General features: G+C 47.6%; 1 protein-coding gene across 3 annotated transcripts in view; it reads left to right on the top strand.

Annotated features, from left to right (window-relative positions):
- LOC146202328 (MARVEL domain-containing protein 1-like) overlaps positions 1 to 11,033 on the top strand; it is a 180,572-nt gene extending 169,539 nt beyond the window's left edge. For 2 of the 3 annotated variants that reach the window (XM_084588096.1, XM_084588098.1), the window contains exons 3-5: positions 2,482 to 2,646; positions 6,581 to 6,715; positions 10,235 to 11,033. In XM_084588096.1, the coding sequence (XP_084444222.1) occupies positions 2,482 to 2,646; positions 6,581 to 6,715; positions 10,235 to 10,351 (417 nt within the window). In that variant the 3' untranslated portion in view covers positions 10,352 to 11,033. The remainder of the gene's footprint in view (positions 1 to 2,481; positions 2,647 to 6,580; positions 6,716 to 10,234) is intronic. The other variant, XM_084588097.1, reaches the window with a different exon arrangement.
- The last annotated feature ends 3,901 nt before the right edge of the window (positions 11,034 to 14,934 follow it).

The raw sequence follows: 14,934 nt of genomic DNA on the forward strand, positions 1-14,934 counted from the left end.
TTCTGGTCAGTCGCCGCGACTAGTTTTGTCCTCCGTTTCACAGCGTCCGCATAACTCGGTTTGGAAGCCTGTAAATGAATACGCAGGTCATAATTCAATATTTAGTTCTCAGTAAATGTGGTATCACTATTGCGCTTTAGTTTTTTAACAGGCTTCGCGCGATATTTCAAAGCTCTTTTTTTTTTCTTGTATATATATAGCACTCCGGCTCGAGAGATGGCCAGATGTATGAAAGGTTTCTCATTCGCAGCCAATTTTTGGCCTTTCAAATGCTCCGTGCGTTTTCAGAATACCATGCGGCGCACACTGCTCCGCACTGATAGCAAGTCTGGCGTTGACTCGTGGAGGAATCTGGGGCTTTCGGTATACATCTATATGACTTGCATAACTTGTCCATATCAAAACCTCAACTCATATTCGAAGGCAGGCTTTCCTTGTAAGAAGTATACACGTATTCTGAAAGACGGGAGGAGCGTTTTTTTCAATGAGAAGTTCTTCATTAATGCAATCTTCTTATATCGTGAAATTCCCCTAGATATCCCCAGATCTAGCTACCCTCGTAGTTGTTTTCTATTAAGGTGTTTGCTACCGTCAAAAGCGTTTCCCACTGGTTTTCTATAACAATTTTTGCTACTCAATGCTGGCTAATGGCAAAAAGAAATACTCTGTTGAGCATATCTTAAGCTATAGGCTATTCCATTAAACATTTCCACAACAATATTCCACAGTTGCCTCAAAATTAAATTTGATGACCGCAGAAAGCTCAACTTGTTTGAAAAGTCCGCTGAAGACTTGCGAAACGGTCTTCAAGCCCTCTCTATGTACCTGCACATCACCCAGTTATGATCTCCGTCACGGAGCTTCACAAATATAATTTTCGAAGTGGAACTGTTTTGTACAGCTGTTTCTTTTTCCAACTGAAGTGGCCACTCTGTAGTGCCTGAGAATCGTTCCTGCACAGAATATTGAAACTGCTGACGTTTCTTCTATACCCTTTTCTTTTTTTTTTCCTTGTCTTTATTTTGTGATGAACGCATTACATTCGGTTGCAATTTTCAGTACGCACGGTTCGTTTACTATACTTTTTGGATCAAAAATTGCGTATCAAGGCGGAGGCGCATATATGAGTATGAACCATGCTCATAAGGCGGGGCGTGGCGTCACTTGTGCGACGGTGACGCCCCGCTGTGTGTGACGACCATGCGTTATTTGACTTTTGTTCATTCGAAGAAAATAGAAATGGGGGACCCCATGGGGGTTATACCCCAAAGCTTTTGTTTTTTTTTTCTTCTTTCTTTTCTTGCTAAGGAAGGGGGGGGGAGGGGGGGGGGTCTCTTTGCTTATATCTGTATGTCCTCAACTAAATCGAGGAAATCGATGACATGTAGCATAACTTGTCCACTAAAGCATCTTTCAAGGCAAGAACGTGGCAGCAATTTCCGTAACAAGCCTCTATGGACTCGAATCCCTCATAGCCAATATCACTTTTGGTCGTTAAACGCTATAAATCAAACCAAACCAAACCAAACCGGCCATATTAGTTTGTAAACTCGGCGGTGCTTATTTTTTCTAACCACATCGACTGAACGGCTTCTCTCAAACGTTTTCTAACATTTTAAGACCAGCACGCGGATTTGTTAATGAATTCGCTTCAGCCTCTGCGGGGGCTTTTGTAGCATCTACCGAGCTGCTACGTTTCGGAGGGAAGAGGCGTTATAGCCTCCAAGAGATACTGAGCGCAAGCGATGCTTCATGAGGCACGCAGTACGGCTCAGAAGCAGAGCCACAGGCTGTACACTTTTGAGGAGGGCTGCGCGTGCGTTGAGTCCTTTCGTATAGCAAAATGTGCATGTATATTCTACCATCTGTATGGACTACGTTGTGTTCTCTGAAGTATGTTGTTATCTTGTGAAAGTTGTTGTGGTATGTCGGTTTTATGTGAGAAACAATGGAAAAGCTGATGAGAAATTTTATGGTGCGCTCTGCTGCTGTGCAGTTCAATTTTTGTTATATTTGTTTGTTTTTTTGGAGTCGAGGAAGGAGTGGTTGTAGGAAGGGGTAGGGCGGGGGCGGATGGGGGGGGGGGGGAGAGGAGTGACAATGCAAAGCCTTCGGTTGACATACACCTGTCCGTTCCTGGCTGGTCTAAGAAGAGAAGGTAAAGCTCCAAAACCAGAATATATAAACACCATTGTGCCAGTCAGCTTTCTCCCCTGAGCTGAGATGACGTTTCGCGGTAGCTAAGGTTCTTCCAGGAGAGCGAAAGGTGCAGCGTCAGCGAGGTCGGAGGCATCGAAAGTAAATCAGGGCAAACAAAGCATGCAGCCCGTCAAACGGAGCACGTAATTGACGCAGTAATGAGTGCTGGCCGTGGGGCATTGATCTCGCGTGTCGAGTGCTCATTCAGCGTTGGCCTCGACATCTCTGTTGGACTGTGTGTGTGTACTGATCGTGTGTATGTGTGTGCTCGCGTGTACGCAGCTGTTTGGCATGATCTGCCTGGGCTGCGCCTCCCCGGCGCTGATCGGCTACGCCCGGTTCTTCCTGTTCGTGGCGGCGCTCTGCTACGTCGTCACGGTCTTGCTGTGCATCATCTACGTGCTGGGCGTCAACACGGCCCTGTCGGCGCTTCCCTGGCTGCTGGGCGTGAGTATCTGCTTGCTCGCAGGGCCTCTGCAGGCGTCGAGAGAATCGGTGCGCTCCGCTCTCAGTTGCTGCTTTAGACGCAAGTTTCACGGCATGCGACCACCGTGGCTTCTCGGCTGGGCTGTGAACACAAAGAAAGGAGGCTCTGGGATGAGCTGTCCGCACTTGCAGGGATGGAGCGTTATAGCCGCAAATTCGTTCAGTCTCTACCGCATCTTAGACGTGATTTGGCTAAAGTTTTGCTTTCTCACTTGCTTAGCAAGCTCCCTGCAAACGTTTTCGAAACACAGAAGCCGCGAAAAAGTTTAATGCGCTCGCTGCGGAGGGGCGACCTCGAGCAAGGTGTAGGTAGCACATAGGGAAATGGAAATTGCACCCTTCGGTATGCGGCAGCTGCATGCTTGCACTCAAGGAATCAGTATCTTTCTTTTGCTTCCGTGCTCGAATTATTTTGTGAGCACCACATGCAAGCTATAAGGTACACAGTGACGAACTAAGTTTTTTTTTTAGTCATTTTTATTTCCCTGAAATTACGTGGTGTGAGCGAGCTGGCGCTGACAATTAAGTCACAGTTACTGGTGTGGCGACGTACCCTTATGGGTGGTTCGCGGTACCATCCGGGGAGATGCAAAATGCAAGGCAGGAACGTAACGTACAGCAGCGATTGGTTGCTTGACGTATTGAGTAGTTAACCAGTCAATGCAAGCACAAGGGTAAGAGCACCGCCTGCCTCCCGCAGGGACTGTCGGGTCACTGAGGCAGGCTCGTTATGCCAAACCATCGCTTTGCTTCGCCCTTTCGCGCGCACACAATGACTCACAGCCTTCGCGCTTACGCGTAGTCGCCCTCGCTTTCTTGTCGAGTGCGGAGACTCCGGTGCGTTTTCTATTAACGCAGCGGGCGACGAGATGAAATGGTGAGCGGTAATCCCCCTTTCACCCCCATTCGCCTTTTGCCGTTTCTCTTTTCTAAAGTGAGCTCGACGCCCTTGGCGACACACGTTGTGCTCCCACCACGTGCTCCCAACAAGTGCTCCCACCACGAAGTGTCGTGGCCCGCTGTCCCTGAAGAGGCACCCAGCAGTGGCTTGTAGTACGTATAACGAGACGAGAATTGCAGCAGTCAACTGGGGTTGGCTCCAACGGGCGACATTTACTAGCCTATCCGCGTGATCGACTCTGCGTGTTGACACGTGTAGGGCCAAGGTTCGAAGCCCGTGCAACGAAGGCTCTGCGATCGTTCCGAGCCTGCTCGGTTCCACATCAACGGGTGTCCTTCATGGTCCGCATCTCTCAAGGCTTCGGTGCCAACCGCCGCGACTCTCTCGTTATCGAGCGTCTTCACCAGCGCTCTCCATGGTCCACCGCGGGAATATATTGCTTTTCCCCTTCGGACGAAGCCTTTTGAAAGCGAAGGTGAACTCGAGGGAACATTGCAACAGTGACTGGAAATGTCAAAGCGGTGCAATTCAAACCAAAGAAAAAAAGAAAATGAAAAACAACGGTTTAACCTCATTTCTCATAGCAGAGAAACGTGTCTGTGAGGAATCATCGTCTGGTACCTTTTAGACTTCCGGAACAATGATACTTCCGGTAAATCGTTTTCCTCGTGAAACAGACTAAATGATATTCTCAGAATGGTGGGGTCATGACGTCTATGAGTGTGTTCTTACATGTAAAATACTCTCGATACCGCATCGACGTAACCTCAGAGATACGGCGCTGTTTTCAACCAAAATCAGAATGAATCAGCTCGCGTTGTCGCGATAGAAGGAAAAGAAGAGAAAGAGGGAGGAAATAAACAGAGGTAACATCCCTCCTCAAATTGCAGATTTGCTTTTTCATTAGGTCCCTGCTCTCTTGGTGGACCTCTTGTTCCGTGCGTACCTAATACCGTTCACTTAACTTTAGTACGATTTCAAAATTTCCAACGTCTCCATCACCTCAGTCACGAGCCTCTCCTTTCTGCACTAGATTACCAACACCTCAGATGGCCTTGGCGTGGCCGCATGTGAAGTTCAAGGCTATGCGAAGTGTCTATGACTCTCTTACGCTGCAGATTACCGAAACTAAATCTGTATTTATGTCGTTCGGGGCTATCCGCTGCTAGCCTCTGCGAGTCTTGCAAAGAAATTGAATCCATAGATCATTTTTTCCTCTTCTGCCGGAGGTTCGCATCTCTCCGCAAAATTTACTTAGCGATTCCCCTTTCGAGGTCAGGCTTTCCACTAACCATTCCAGTTCTCCTCTCCTTTGGGGCAAGCGTCAAGGGATATGCCTTGAAACCAGTGTGCGATTCTATTGTATGACTTCATTACTTTATCTTTTCCTTTTTATTTTTCCAAATTCTAGTTAAACATCCATATTTATCTTATTACTCCAGTATTTGATCATATATATTTCATCCTACAATGCACCCTGGCAATCCCCCACCATGTGCCATTTTGTCCGAGGTCATCATCATCAACAGCGGAACGCAAAAGCAGCAGTGGGGTGGGCTAGAATCAACATATGGGACATATGAGTGCATAGGCCGTCTGTGCATCGTTTCCTGCGCAGGCGCGAAAGTATCCTCGCGATCAAGGCTCGCCGTTCGGATTGTCACATACTGCACGGTGGAACTGTACCAGTTATCAGACTACATCGTATCCTATCTGGGTGTCGTTTCTGCCTGCATAGCGGACACGCGTAGCGGCTGTGACCCGCCCTGCCAGTCAAAGTTGCGGCCCGATGACAGCGTTTTGCTGGCGTCGCCCTTCCGTGTTGGGTGTGGGGAGCGCGACCATCACCTCTGCGGTCACGCGTCGCTGCTCGGCTAGCTTTTGAGAGTAGCAAGGCCACGCCGGCGCTGCCCTTAGCTGGAAGTGTTTACGCGGTTCATTGCTCAGCCACAATGCATGAACGAGGGCGCTTATCGACGCCGATCAGTTGCTGCGTGCAGGTGACGTCGTCTCCTCACGTGCGTCTGTCGGGGTGCGCTAACCGAGGCACCGCTGGCTGTCCGTCTCTACCCCGTTGCACGGTTGCATGTACTACAAAACAGGGCAGACGCCATGAACCCCCCCCCCCCCCCCCCCCTTTTAGCATGCATCGCCTCTGGCAATGCAGAGATGAGGTCGCAAGGCGTGGCTTTTTCCCGATGCAGTTTGGAGTAATTCATCTATTTGTTTGTTTGTTGACGTTCCTGCACAGCGAGAGTAATTTATTTGTTTGTTGACTTTCCTGCATAACAAGAGGGGTTGCAAGGATGAGCAGTTGCTTACAATAAGAAATAGCTTCATTATGCACTGACCCCGTCGGTTTGGAGTAAAGCCCAATTTACCCCCAATTCTTCCACACCAAACAAAATTATCAGAGTTTTGTATGAAAGTTGTCTCCACCCGTCTGCCTGCAAGGAAACGTCGAAAGGAGACTACCGGACAGTTTTGGCTTATTGCAGAGGAAGGTTTCCAGTTAATTATTTTAAACATCATTAAACGCTTGTTATTCATTATTCGTGGATTAATTTCAGGTTAAGGGCAAAAAGAGAGGGTAGACATGGTTACTGGTGACAAGTCAAAGCGCTCTGAATTCGCTGGTTGCCGCTTTTTGTAAGGTATACGAACAAGAAACCAGCGCAAGGGCAGGATGACAGCTTGAGAAACGCGCGGCGCTTGAAACCACCTTATTGAAACGCACGTGAAATGTTGTGCCGCTGCACAAACCTAAAATGGCGGTTCAGCAAAAAGCACGTTCAGGCTATATAATTTACTGTTACCACAGTGTAACCTTTGGATCCCATTGTCTTGCGGAAAACGTTGCGTATGAGACAAACACATGGGCGGTAATGTATGGTTAGCGCATAAACTTGCTAAATTTTATTTTTTTTAATCCACTTGCCCAACCGTCGTAGACAATGTGCTAAGTTCTCATGCACGGATGCGCGTCTGACGCAGGAGCTGGCGTACACGGTGACGGCTGTCGTCCTCTACATCATCGCGTCAGTAACTCAGCTGGTGTCGCAGTCTGGCTACTACGAAGTTTGGCCCGTCATGTTCAGTGCCCTCAACGGCCAGTACATCGCGGCGGGCGTAAGTTTTTTATTCTCTTCTGCGGCTGCTCGGACCAGCGGGCTCACCCACGAAATGTCGGTTTTTGCCTCAACAGCCTGAAGCAGTGTACACGAATAAGGCACAGTCAGCCCTCGATGTTTATCGCATTCTTGAATTACCTACAAACTGCTGTCGTTAAACCATAATTTTCTGCTTTGTCTTAACAAATACGAATGCACTGCTGGTTTTAGCTAAAGCACCTAAGGACGCACTTTGTGGGAATGTAGTCTCCTTCCCTCTCTTGTTGCTTTAATTATTATTGAAGTCTTTACACGCGTTTTTCTGAACTGTGTGCTTTGATTTCAATTCAGTTCAGTATTCTTACTATGAAGGCCCCCTTTAATCCGAGGTATTGCGCAAGAGATGGGATTTCATTGTGCTAAATAACAACAGCAACATGCAGTGATGATGAATTAGAATTCAAGGGGATCGGTAACTAGTTCTGAAAACATAGACGATGAAGCGATGGTGATGGTTTCATGGGACAGGCAGCACCAGTCTGTTGCTGCTCGTTATAGCTGTTCATTATTATCAAACCAGTTGTGTACCTCTTTCTGTTGCGCGCTACTGGTGTGTGTCTTGCCTGAAGCTCTGATGTCTACTGTATTATTCACTGATTCTGGCATTTATATGTGTTTGCTGTTGCTATGCATTGTCGTGGCTTCCTGTCAAGCTGCTTGTACCACAGGTTTTAGCCCAGGTGAAAATCCGATTCCTGAAAAATAAATCTGATTTTAATTGTATAATTTTTTCTTAGCATTCTCCACTTTTGAGTCAGCTAATATTTTACAGCCTAAAGCGAAATGATCTGGAAATAAAAATTTGACCGAGCCAAAGGATTGGTCTTGGATGCGCTGTATTAAAATTTTCGCCATTCTTCTTTCTACATTTATATTGTTATGAACCCTTGCTGTCGGCATAGGAGCTGTTATGCCTCTACAGACAAGAGAGTTAGCTCTGCAGCGAGTAACTATTGGGCCACGTTAGATTCGAGACCGTTCAAAGCTTCGGGAAATAAAACAAAAAACAAAGACGTTTTAGCCCAGGTGAAAATCCGATTCCTGAAAAATAAATCTGATTTTAATTGTATAATTTTTTCTTAGCATTCTCCACTTTTGAGTCAGCTAATATTTTACAGCCTAAAGCGAAATGATCTGGAAATAAAAATTCGACCGAGCCAAAGGATTGGTCTTGGATGCGCTGTATTAAAATTTTCGCCATTCTTCCTTCTACATTTATATTGTTATGAACCCTTGCTGTCGGCATAGGAGCTGTTATGCCTCTACAGACAAGAGAGTTAGCTCTGCAGCGAGTAACTATTGGGCCACGTTAGTTTCGAGACATACGTTCAAAGCTTCGGGAAATAAAACAAAAAACAAAGACGTTCCCGAGGCACCTTAAAGTATATATATCCTACGGGTTGTTAATGCGAAAGCGTTGAAGCCCCGTCGTATCTCAAACTTGCTTTGTCTTGGAGGTAATTTATCTCTTGTGATGACCTTCATATTAAAGGTCATTTATCTCATAGGCCCTAGGTAAGAGGATTACCCTTCCCCTCTTCGCCACTTGCCAGCCTTGGCAGGCAGCAGCTGCCCTATATTTCATTAGGTTTCAATTTGCGTCTATTAATTGATTGAATTTACCATGGTAGCTAAGTTGCTTTATGACGCCACTTTTTGAGAGACGCGGAGTTTCTCTCCGAATGGGGCTTCTTATACGCTCACATTACTAAATATTCAAATTTCATCTAGTGTGATACCTTGAACGGGTCGTCGAACTTTCCTACAAGCTTCAAGCTTGACGACACTGCAGGAAATTATGAATGGGGTCGTGTGGACTAAATTCTCCCACAGGAGCATCTACTGACAGTGTAGTAACAAGTCAGAATCAGCACATTTCTCTAATTAGCTCTACCGGATATCTAGAAGCACGTACTTCTTAGTATTTTAAGGCGAAACCTTTTCTAGCCCTACCACGCGAAAATCCGTCTGTCGGCATCGCCATCATTCAACAGCCATTGTCCAGCCACGGACGCGGCGAGTGGGACGACGGCATGCTCAACAGATACTCCTGTGGAAGGGCCCCTCCCCTGTGCCGCGTCTGGCGCACCATTTGCTGCTCGTACGGCAGATCACTAACGAACATACATGTGTATGTTCTCTTGCGTATCAAAATTGTGACTGAATTATTCTTCGGACAGCCTTTATCTTTGACGGAAAATAAACTGAATTGAATGCATGAATGAATGAATGAATGAATGAATGAATGAATGAATGAATGAATGAATGAATGAATGAATGAATGAATGCCATTTCGCTTCCCATTTAGCATGCATCTGCTAGGCAAGTTAGGTGCTAGACTGGTTGTCGCTAGAGACGTCGTCGCATCCATATTGGCCTTGGTTTCTTTCAGAACCTTCTGTTGCTATTGTTGACGTCAGGATCAAATTAAATGTAAAATTAAAAAAAGGGGCTTACGGAACACGGCCTCCGGGGTGCGAGGAAGGAAAGAAGGACCGCGCCTGATGCCGTAATGTTACGTCAGAAGGCGCATGAAAGCATTGAATATCCGTGGAGATCATTCATATCGAGAAAAGTTCCGAGGCAGAAAGCGAGAACGCTCGCTGACAGTCTTGACTCAAAGCTGATCACCACCAGAGGGCAATTAGAAGTTTTATAGTGGCTTTGAGCTGGGAAGCATTGAAAATGGGAATTATGTCGACGATAGGTCAATCGTATTCGGAACCCGTTCCACTGAGATCTGTGTTTGAGATGCCGGAATGTACGACGCGACTATGTAGGCGACGCCATGGCCGGACAGTCATCGAATCTTTACACTCTTATAATGATTCGCTCACTGTTTTCGTTTAACACGGTACCTTCAAACGCCCCGTTCTCCAGATAATACTGCGTTGCCGGCGTCGTCGTCATCGTTATGAGCGAAACGTCACGCGCCTGTCACTGGCAGTGGCAGGTGATAGTTACCAGGTGACATGACGAGGAACTGAATGGTCGGCGGATAGATCGTGAGACCTCACGAGACCGCATAACATGGCAGGAGTTTCAGCTCGAGTCGCTCCTTGGAGATGGGAATCGAATGCAGCGGGACCCTTGGATCTCGACTCAGTCAATTGAGCTACTCCTGGGCCACGTAGGCTCGTTCGCATGGCTTCATTAATGATATATTCATGTTGGGTGGCCTTGCACATAATCTGGCAACTTACAACTGTGTACGCTATCGAGATGTTGGTATTATACAGGCACAGATTACGGGAGTAGGAAGTAAGCGAGTAGAAAATTGCCTGTGCCGGAACGGGAATGAGCAGTCTGTAGCCATAAGCGCTGTCGCGTCATACTCTAAAGGCGGACCTTTAGTGTGCCAAGTTTATTATTATTTTTTTTTTTCGTGCCATCGTTGCTGAGCTTGCTGGCGGCAAGTTCGGAATCGGCCGGTACCTTTGGCGCATCTCTTTCGCTCATCGCTGCGCCGGTGCCGCAGGTGTTCGGGCTGCTGCAGGCGATCGTCTACGGTGCGGGAGCGTTCCTGCTGTTCCAGGACTGGAAGGCGACTAGGCCGCCCCCGCCGCCTCCGCAGCCGCCGCGCCCCACCAACTGAGCAAACGGACAGCGCCACCATCGCTGCCGCTGCCTGCTGTGTTTTGTCTTTATTTTGCTCGCCCTGAACCGAGTAGAAGAGAGACGTGGTGGGCATCGGCTTCCCACTTCAGCGAACACGCGGCGAACACGGGCCGCTCACACACACACGACATAGACGCTGCGTTGCTCTGTTCTGAGCACATCGTCTGCAGCGCGCCACCTTCTACGCAAAGTCGAAGAAAAGAGAAAGAAAATTACTCTGCGCGCTCACTGCATTTTTTTTTTTTTTTTGTAGTTCGCGACTATATTCCTTCTTGTAGTCATCGTGTTTATTGCGACCAGTCAAGTTTTCACTCACCTTTGTCTGTGGCGGTTATTTTTAATCGGCACGTGTACATCCCATCCCTTTGTTTCCTTATAAAGCCTATAACGACCTCACTGACATACTGGCGTGCCGTATGAGATTTTTCAAACAGATTATTAAAGACTGAATGCTGCTTGAGTCTTCGTGAGGCTGCAATACCTCCGGGCCGAACTGCGGCCGCACAGCATGACTCAGTGCCACACGTGCGGGCCTGCTTTTCGTAGTGCCTATGTAATGCAGCCTGTCTCGTTTTGCACTAGTGGAGGAGTCGCACTGTTGCCGCCACTGGCACCTTTTAAGAAAAATAAAACTTGACGTCTTCATTGATTAGTTATCGGAATTACCTTTCAAAGAGCAACACTGCGCTCGGGGTCACCCCAAGAATTAAACTTTAGGGCGTGTGTCTTCAGTGTCTACGGTTATGGTCTGGGTACGGGGGTGTGTTGAGGTTAGAAAAGAAGTGGTATATCATCTCTTTTTTCGCTGCCACAAGTCTAAACAAAAAAAAAAAATGACACGAATTTAGTACCCCCCCCCCCCCCCCTCAAGCCCTTTTAGGGCGTGTATCGGGAAATCTCTAGGCCCTTTATACAATGGCATGTTATACTACTGGGAAGTTTGCTCACCGACGACTTGAAGCAACAGCAAGGGTTAAGCGGCAGCGAGAGAAGAATACGCGGCGAACACGGACCGCATAAACACACACACGACACTGCGTTGCCCTGTTGCGACCACATGCATTGGAGAATATAACGCAGTTTTAAGTACTTACTGCGTGTAGGTCGCCAGAGTGAACCGCAAGATTTCGTTCACTCCCATCTGCACCCTAATCATCTTTCATTGCCCCATTTTTTTCTCAACGTGGACAAGCAGGCTATACACAATTTGATAGAGCATTTATTTCCATCAGAAAAACGGCGCCTTCCTCCTCGCCCCCGGCGCGCAGGCCTTAGAATACGGGGAGTAGTGAGCCCGCGGATTGCTTACGTCACAGATCGGTGTTGGCGTATCGTGTGCCTGCTATACGGGCTGTACACAAACACCGATATGGGACGTAAGCAAAAAATTGGCAGTGGCTTAGCTTGGCTAAGCCTGGTAATTGCGAAAGCAATAGCTATGGCTACGCCTAGGTTCAGCTGGTGGCGTAGCTGGTTGTGGTGCTTGTGGTTATGCTTATGGTTACGCAGTGCTCCATTCTGGCCACGGCATATGGTTCAACTATTGTTTATTGCGGGGTGCTACCTGGTTCATCATCAGCCTGACTATACCCACTGCATGGCGAAGGCCTCTCCCATATTTCTCCACTTAACCCGGTTCTGTGCTAGCTGCATCCACTTGACCCCTGAGAACTTCTTAACCTCCTCCGCCCACCTAACTTTCTGCCGCCCCCTGCTACGCTTTCCTTCCCTTGGAATCCAGTTTGTTACCCTAAGCGACCATCGATTATCCTCTCTTCGCACTACATGTCCTGCCCATGCCCATTTCTTCTTCTTAATTTCCACTATAATGTCGGTAACTTGAGTTATTTCTCTGACCCACTCTGCACGATTCCTATCTCTTAATGTTACCCCTACCATTTTTCGTTCCGCAGCCCTCTGGGTTGTCCTCAACTTAAGTAGAACTCTCTTGGTTAGCCTCCACGTCTCAGCCCCATAGATGAGTACAGGTAAGATTCTACCTGGTTATTCTATTTATAACTAGTAGCGAGGGAAGGAGTGCCGTGGCTGCAACGATATACTTGGTTGTGGGTGAGGTTAAGGCAGAATGTAGAACTGCCGCTCCGGCACCGGCTGCAACGGCATTCTTTACGCCAGCAGAAATGAAAGCATCCCTGGAGACCGCGTTGGTTCCACCTGCTGCTAGGCCACCTCCTATTGTATCCAACGTTGCACCCCCGGCAGTAGCTGCGGCTGCAGCCCCATAATTCTTAGCTTTAGGAGCATGTGGCACAACTGCAGCTCCGCCCGTCTGTAGATCAACGTTGTGCTTAACTCTCGGTGTGTAAGGGCGTACCCGAACCGGCGCCACAAACGTCGTTCTAAACGGTCTCACAACAGTCTCAGGGATGACGTCACTCCGGCTGTAGCGCTCCCTCACGGAGGGAGCGGGAGTTAGGCCGCGGTTGGTAGCTACCGCCTCGCGAGCCGACGGCGCGAGTTGGGGCCCCTGTTTTTGCGGCAGATGGAATGACGTCACTCCGGCTGTAGCGCCTCTCGTGGAAGGAATGGGAGTTAGGCCGTGTTTGGTAGCTACCGCCTCGCGAGTTGACGGCGCGAGTTGGAGCCCCTGTTTTTGCGCAGCTATGCTTGGCGGCGCGCTAAAGGTAACGCTAAAGGTCAATGGTAGCCACCGCGTCGCTACGCGAAAGGTTGAGAAGTGAAAGTAGTATTGCTTTCGCAATAAAATGTCGAGGCGCTGCTGTCGCCGGCGGATACGCCTGGGGGGTCAAAGTTAGGTTTATGTTAAAGAGAAATACATTTAAACGACCATTTTCAAAGTAGTTAGGTAGTTTTATGATTTTATATTGCACCTACCAGGTCGTCCCGTCTTGAAGTAAAACCCAGAACATTCGAGTATAGAATGTGACAGTTGAAATGCATGTTCAAAGCTATTGATTTGAACCCGGCGACACATGCCTGAGGAGTCACGCCGACTGGGGATGCTGACGGGAGCGCATTCGATACAAAGACATGCAACTTAAACTTATACAAGGAAGCGGCCATTCATTAGTAGTTGGCGAGGTTTTTGAATAAGGGTGCACAGAGTGCCTAACTTCAAATCAAAGCTGATACGTTGTGTTTTATGATGCAGGACATGCCCCCAAAAGGGGGCTAGAACAGATGTGTGCATGTACTAAATGTCCTGTAGTGCCAAATATTCTCCCAAGTGGGCAATATTTATTCACTAATGTAGTCGTTCGAAGTGTGCAACCTAGACAGCTGTACACGAAATAGCATTCTCAAACGTTATGGTAAACGAGCGAAAGCGAACCGCGCACCGACGGCGCAGCCAACACTCCCAGCCGCCCGTTCTGTAAGCACAGTATTGGTTATACATGGCAAAATTACTTTTGAAAAGGAATTAAATTACATTACTAATTACTTTGCTGAAAATCGCAGAAAAGTAATTAAATTACATTACTCATTACTGCTGCCAAAAAGTAATGAAATTACATTACAATTACTTCTACTGAGTAATTAAATTACTTTTAAATTACTTTCTAGTTTCTATCCATGCAAAAACTAAGCAAAGCTAGTAAACAAAACAACAATTGTTCTCCAGACGCGAAGCACACACGATCTTTCGTCTTCCCGCCAAATTCCGTCCCAGAGAGCTATTCCTTCTCTCTCTTCTACAGTACGTGCCATTACAAAAACAAGTCTACCGCAAAACACACACACACACACACAGTCGAACGGTCCTGAAATGACCGGAAAACCTAGCGTCTTGCTGGCCCGGAGCTGTCTCCGCCATTTAAAGGGCCCGAAGAAGCTAGCTTATTTATTGCTTCCGCAGTCCCAAGAATCGATGTCGGCACATTTGTGCTCACTGCTCAGTAATGCTCAAGCCCCGGTGCCTCACGTCATGGACCCTTCTGCCTATCTCCCCCAACCCCAATCCTCCTTCGCCCCGTGGTGTTGAGTGTAACCAGGCACCACTGTGCCCTAGCCGACGCAAGAGGGAGTGGCGCTACGCCGCACTCCAAACTAGTTTTCAGCTCCAGCCTTCTTGCACCATCTCTCCCTTCAGCATTCCCTTGACGCCTTGTATCCTGCTGCTTGGAAAACTCTGTCCCCCTTTGCCGATCCGTTACGTTGACTTCGCTTGCCGCACGCCGTTCCTGCTTTCGCGGCACTCTACTTCGTCATCTATTGAAGGAGTAGTGGCGCATTTTAGTAAAAGTAATTTCGAAAGGAATTAATTACTTTTGCTGCGAAATTACTGCCAAAAAGTAATTCATTACATTACTAAATTACCAACCCGAAAAAGGAATTCATTACATTACAAATTACGAAGAAAAGTAATTAAATTACAGTAATTCCATTACTGTAATTCAATTACTGCCATGTATGGTATTGGTCTATATAGTTTCTATACCATAATGACATGTTTCCCCGCTTTCTTTCAAACATTTCCGTACCTGGTGCCGTGAGAGGGCGTTCTCGGGGAGTCTGAGGCCTCCCACCAGCATTGAACGGATACGAGACCCTCCGCGCTAGAAGGTAAGGACTGTATAA

Source organism: Amblyomma maculatum, chromosome 1, assembly GCF_055883805.1.
Source record: "Amblyomma maculatum isolate TAMU_Amacu chromosome 1, ASM5588380v1, whole genome shotgun sequence".
Lineage (NCBI taxonomy): Eukaryota > Metazoa > Arthropoda > Arachnida > Ixodida > Ixodidae > Amblyomma > Amblyomma maculatum.